This window comes from Anopheles coustani, chromosome 3 (assembly GCF_943734705.1).
Source record: "Anopheles coustani chromosome 3, idAnoCousDA_361_x.2, whole genome shotgun sequence".
NCBI classification, from domain to species: Eukaryota; Metazoa; Arthropoda; class Insecta; order Diptera; family Culicidae; genus Anopheles; species Anopheles coustani.
Genome location: NC_071288.1, coordinates 33,096,501 through 33,102,500, shown reverse-complemented (window position 1 = coordinate 33,102,500; position 6,000 = coordinate 33,096,501). Strand labels below are relative to the sequence as shown.

The window sequence follows — 6,000 nt, the reverse complement described above, 5'->3', positions numbered from 1 at the left end:
TGGGCGCACCGGCGATGACCGGAAGCTCATCCTCGTACAGGAGCTGCTCGGAGGAGCTGGTGCCGGTCGTGGCCGTGGAAGACTTCCCACCGTACGACGAGGACGCCTGAAGGCTAACCGTGGACCGCCGCACGTTGGGATTCGAATGGCGCAACCCTGGCGGTGCGTAGTACGTGATTGGCCGTGTCGTCGTCGTCGTCGTGGTCGGAGGTTGCATCATGCTGGCATCGGTGCCAAGTGCGGTGGCTGGCCGAAACCGAGCATGTGGTTGGGATTGGTTAGATTGGGCAACACTACCGGCCCTAGGGGTAAGCGAATGATTAAAGGGACCGGCGGTAAGCGAAGCGGCTGGCATCGAGTAGCGATAGGGGGTGCGCGAGTTCACGCTGGCGTAGGGTTTTGGTGGTGGTGGCAGAGGGGACACATAGTTACAGCACGACAGAGGACACGGTGGTGGAAGATAGGGCAGAAAGATGTCCGACGACAGTTCAACACGCTGCGGGTCGACGGACACGGAACAACGCGGGTTTACGAGTAGTTGTGGTTGAGACAAAGAAGGTCGCAGGTTCACCATCACCAGAAAATGAAGAATGCGGAAAGTGTGGCACACCAGGTGAAGAAAGAAAGAGAAAAGATGATTAAATAAATAATTATGCCCAACACCAAACGTTCGACTTCCGCGAGTGATCAAGACACGTCCATAATATGTCCGCCAAAGTTGTATGGGCCTGGAAAACATTCAATCTATCCGCTACAAACATCTAGTTACACTACACACTACTGAAATGCAACCGACAACACTAAAAGCCCCTTCGTATGGTATCGAACTACGGATCAATCTGATCCGGCACCGGAACCAGCGGTAGAACTGCTCGGTTACCTTAGTCTCCGACATCCACACGGCGCCGCTCTGCTGCTGATCGATCGAGTCCCTCAGCTTGCGGTACCAAGTGTCCGGATCGTTGAGGTTGATCGTGGTGCTGAACACGTGCGACCAGACGCGTTCCAGCTTCTGGCACTGCTCGAACAGCTTCTTGCTGCTCTTGTGGGCCGCCTTCGGCAAACCCTGGCGCATCTGCTTGATCGTGTGCTTGGTGTCCGCCTTCAGGAAGATCACGATCGGATAGAACTGCGCATAGTTCAGCCGATCGACCGCGTTCGGTGTGACGTCGAGAAGGGCGTGCTTGCCCCGGTCCATGATGTCGCGGATGTTCGAGAGGCGCACAATTCCACCGCACTTCGACGAACCCTTATCGTCGTCCTGCAGCGGCGCCGTGTACTTGTCCGGGAAGTCCTTCATGAGCCGCTCGCGAGCGATATCCGCCACCGGACCGAAGATGACCACAGGCCGCACGAAGCCCGGATGCCGCAACACAACGCGCTCGTACGCCGGGAACTTCGAGATGGCATCGGAGAACACCACGTCGTCCCAGTTTTCACGCGATAGCGATTTCGAGCGACGGTGCGTCGAGCGACGCCGCCGGAAGAAGCTGACCCGCGACTCGGACGCATTTTGGTCCTTCTTGCTCGCGTTGAACTGCACCGTCGCGAGCTCTTCGGCACGTGCCTTGTTCGGTATGACGCCTCGCTGGAGCTCCTGGTGGCCCCGGCCGATACGTAGCACCTGCCACGCACCTACCACCCCGTTGTACAGCGTGTCGATCACCCGGAACACGTCGCCCGCCTTGAACGTCAGCTCGCCCTTGGTCGGTGCGTCGCAGTGGAAGTGCGTCTTGATGTGGAACGAGTCGCCCCGCTGCTGGGCGGTGATGTTATCGAACTCCTCCTTGCAGTACTGCACGATCAGATCGATGCGGTCCTGCAAGCTGAGCAGGAACAGCACCGCCTCCTCCCTGGTAACTCCGTTCATGTCCATGTCGTTCACCTTCAGTATCTTATCGCCCGGCACCAGGCCCTGGGCCGAGGCGGGACTGTTCTGCTGGACGGCCGTCACGAAGATGCCCACCTCGTTGCCACCCGTCAGCCGGATGCCAACCGAGCCCTCCTTCTGGAATGTGATGTACCGCGGTTCACTGGTCGGAGGCTTCTCATCGAGCAGCTGGCGACGCGTGGCGTAGAAGTCTTCACCCCGTGGTGGCGGTGGCCGCGGCGGTTCATCCACCGCACTGCGCGAGCGCGAATGGCCACCCCCACCGCTAGCCGCCGCCCCATCGGCCGTGCTGCGACTCGACGTACCCGGAGGAGTGCTGGGTCGGTCGAGCTGCTGAAGCGAAATGTCCGTCAGTGGGCCCCTCGAGCGCCCTCGTGGCGTGAGGTTGCTCTTGTCATCGGCCAGCAGGGTGCTCATGGCCGACGGGCGCGTTGGAGGCTGCACGTACAGATTTTGGCCCGAGTACGACCCACCCGTTCCGTTGAGATAGTTCTCGTCCATGTTGCTACAGTTCGAAACCTGCGCGGTGTGCGAGTAGACGGGTGACTGCATGCCAGACCCTCCGGTGGCCCCGGCCGCCCCTGGCCCATACCCGGCCCCGGCACCAGCCCCAAGCCCGTTCGGTTCGCGCAAAACGGCCAACGTGAGCCGCTCCTTGCACCCGTCGATGATCTTCTTCGCCTCCTTCAGGCTCATCGCGTCGTTGCAGTTGGTGTTGTGAATCCGGGTGACCAGATCGCCTTCCTGCAGCGAGTATCCATTGGCCGCAAGCTGGTCTTTCGTTTTGGAGGAAATTTCCTACAAAGAGCAAGTATGTTTAGTAAAAAATTCTGGTCGCCCGAAAACCGAACCGACTTACTCGAATGAACAACCGACATCCGAGGACGATACCGAAGTCGTCCTTTTTGTTCGCCTTCGTCACGATCACTTTGATTTGCTGCTGAGATCCATTGTTCGCCCCCAGGCCGACGAGCCCGGTCGAGCTGAGGCTGTGCTGGTGCTGATGTTGATGCTGGTGCGAGTTCATACCCGGAACGCCGGTCGGGGCCATCCCGCCGCTACCGACGCCTCCGACTCCCACCGGCCCATTCAGTGGGCCTCCTACTCCACCGCCTCCTCCCCCTCCGCCACCGGCACCAGGAATACCGGGCATGGAGTGCATGTTCGTGCCGGAAAGTGGATGCATCAGGCTGTGGTTCGGGACTCGCCGTCTAACCACCAACGTCACGGTGTTGCCACTATCCCGCAGGACCTGCACGGCCGTGGCGTATTCAACGTTCTCCAGCGACACACCGTTCACCGAGAGGATCCGATCGTTTACCCTGGAAAGGAGAGGGAGAGAGAGAAATTAAATACACGCATTCAATGGCGGAGGTTTATTTCTTAAACCAGGGGTCGGCAAAGTCCGGCCTACAAATTGGTTTTATCCGGACCGTAAGAAAATTTTAGTGCTTCATACAAAAACCAATCTAAATTTTTATTGATGTCAAGATGTCAGGTTTGTTTTTCCCAAATATGAAAATTTTAATTTAAAATAGTCTCATGAGTCTCGTAATAATAAAGATAATTGGTATAAAGAAGTATGAAAATGTTTAAGAAAGTTCAATGATTAATTTTTTATATTTTATCTTCTTCTTCTTCTTCTTGGCGTAACGACCTCTTGGTCATGCCTGCCCGTTAAGGGCTTACGAGACTTGTTTCCCTGTTGTACGTGGATAGTCAGTCCTCTCGTACAGGGGAGGGTCCGGTCTCGGTTGGGATTCGAACCCACGCCGTCGAGGGGCCCAACCACCCCCGGCGCTCATGGGCCGATTTTCTAACCGGCGCTACCGCTCGGCTGTCGCGGACCTCCGGATATTTTATCTTACAGTATTTTTTAATGTAACTTTAACTATTTAGAAAGTTGATACTCTATTCAAAAGGGTTAAGTATTACTTTGAAAACATTAGATCATCATTTAAGGTATCCGGGCCGCGCTTTCGGTATATTTTTTGATGATTACATCTGTCCCTTTTTAGGAAATGTATGCCGACCCCTGTCTTAAACGATTACTTACTGCAACTGGCCCTCGGCGGGGCCATTCTTCAGCACGTCGCTCACGGCGATCGACGGGTCTCCGTTGGCGAAGTGAGGATTATCGCGCCCACCTGACACTGCGATGCCGAAGCCATAGCCGGGCACCCGGGACAGCGTTACCGTGCTGTAGTCCCATGACGTCCGTTCGACCTGCAATAATGAAATGCAAAAAAAGGTACATGAAGACATCAGTGAATGTTCGGGATGGAGTGGAGGTAAACGTTTCTTGTACGCCCCAAAAACTACCAAAAACACTTGACTTGAGAAGGAGAAATCCATCCCCACAAAACGAGCAGATGAGCCGACGACCTCAAGCCGTCCACAGAAACAAAATGATAAGTCCTAAATGAAAAATGCCTTTGTAAGTGGGTAAGTGAAAGTAATATATGTAGACGCGTTCCATTGTCATACGCTACAGGCATTCCGATCGTACGTTCGTTCGTTCGTTTGTCAACCGTCATTACGCAACGCGATCGAGACTTTCCCTCTCGCGTACTTTGGGAAGATGCGTCCACAAGTTAACGATTTGTGAGTTGTGTGCCCGCTAGGAAATGTGCAATTCTGCCGAACGATAAACGACCACTGTTGCAGGGGACATGTTTCCCTTTTCCCTGTTCGTCGCCGAACTACGGGCGGATACTTTTTCTCGCCGTTTAGACCACCGGATCCCGGACCCGCATGGGGAGGAAATGCATTGCGCATCGGGCCGTTTGATTCCGTTTTTCATACCCTCAGTGCTACATTCCCCCAAGGAGGTCGAAGATTTTGCTACATCCTACCACGTAACAAGGGGTAGCCATTGATGAGAGCATAAATATTGAAAACATTGCCGTGACTCATCTGTGGCTTCCGAATGGGAGAGCTGGGGGGAAAAGGAAAAATACAATCACCGCGAAGACTTCAATCGAGACGCAGAAGACCGGAGAAGTGCACGATGATTTTAATCAAGTTTAATTCAATTAAAAGCGGGAATCTTATGCTGGCCAGCATCTCGTCCGCCGATGGTCCGGTGGGATAAGCGGGATGTAATGGGATGTTCTCATGATGTTTATCTTCATTTTTTTGTTGTGTTTATTGCTTTGTGCAACTTAAGAATTTTAAAATGATTTATTTTGTTTTTTTTTGCAGTTTCAACTTTGTAAAGTGAATGTTCAGAAATGAAGAAATTCATTCTTATAAATGAACGTTCCAATCCGAAACATCTCTAAGCCCTCAATGGAGTTAAAGCATCTTAACATATAGACATGGTTTGAAAGAAAATAAACTATTGGAGAAATGATTTTCTTATTTTGAATCTTCCATCCAATAGTGTGGCTCACCTTCACGATAAGCATAATAAACTGTCATGTGACACAGGTTCCACTCTATGGACCCACCCCTTCAACCCCCAACATCGCCATCGAACTCCCGCCTTTTCCTCTCGCTCCCTTTATATTCGCCTCGTCCTGTCATAAATTAGTATTAATTAACAACCGATTGTGCGATTGATCCAAGTCTTCATCGTCCGAGCGGCCGGAACTGGGCTAACATTGATTGCCTATCGGGAATACGCACACACTTTCACCGGGCGCTTGGAATTATGAAAGCGAGCCGTTTCAGGCCAGAAACAGCTTCCATACACTTTGGTGACGGATCCCTCGGACGAAAGACGGTGTCCGGAAGCGAGAGAGGGAGAGATAGGGAGGAAAAATTCCAGTCAAACAAAAAAACAAAAAAAAAACGAACAAATGTTACACGGGAAAATCTCAATTCAATGGCGCATGGAGAAAGCATGGCTAATTGAACGATATGCTCGAGATGGCTGGCCGCATACTATGCTGGTGCTACTACCATCGAAGGCCACCTGTCGGGATGAATGCCAGATCACGCGATCGCGCAGTCGGTAGCGATCTTGGGGTGACTTTGAAAACGGTGGCTGCGAACTGCCCCCTTTTCCTCGGCGGGAGTGGCGGGGTGGACAGGGCTTGCACAAACCATTATCACTCCGGCAGCAAGAGATAAAGGCCCGCCACCGTATCGGGTGGCAAATTAAA

At 53.0% G+C, this 6,000-nt stretch overlaps 1 protein-coding gene across 1 annotated transcript in view; it reads right to left on the bottom strand.

The window, feature by feature from the left end:
- The window catches only part of LOC131271684 (uncharacterized), a 50,431-nt gene that overhangs the window by 12,631 nt on the left and 31,800 nt on the right, over positions 1-6,000 (bottom strand). Inside the window, 3 exon segments of the mRNA XM_058273190.1 lie at positions 881-2,689; positions 2,751-3,213; positions 3,948-4,117. Of these exon segments, the coding sequence (XP_058129173.1) occupies positions 881-2,689; positions 2,751-3,213; positions 3,948-4,117 (2,442 nt within the window).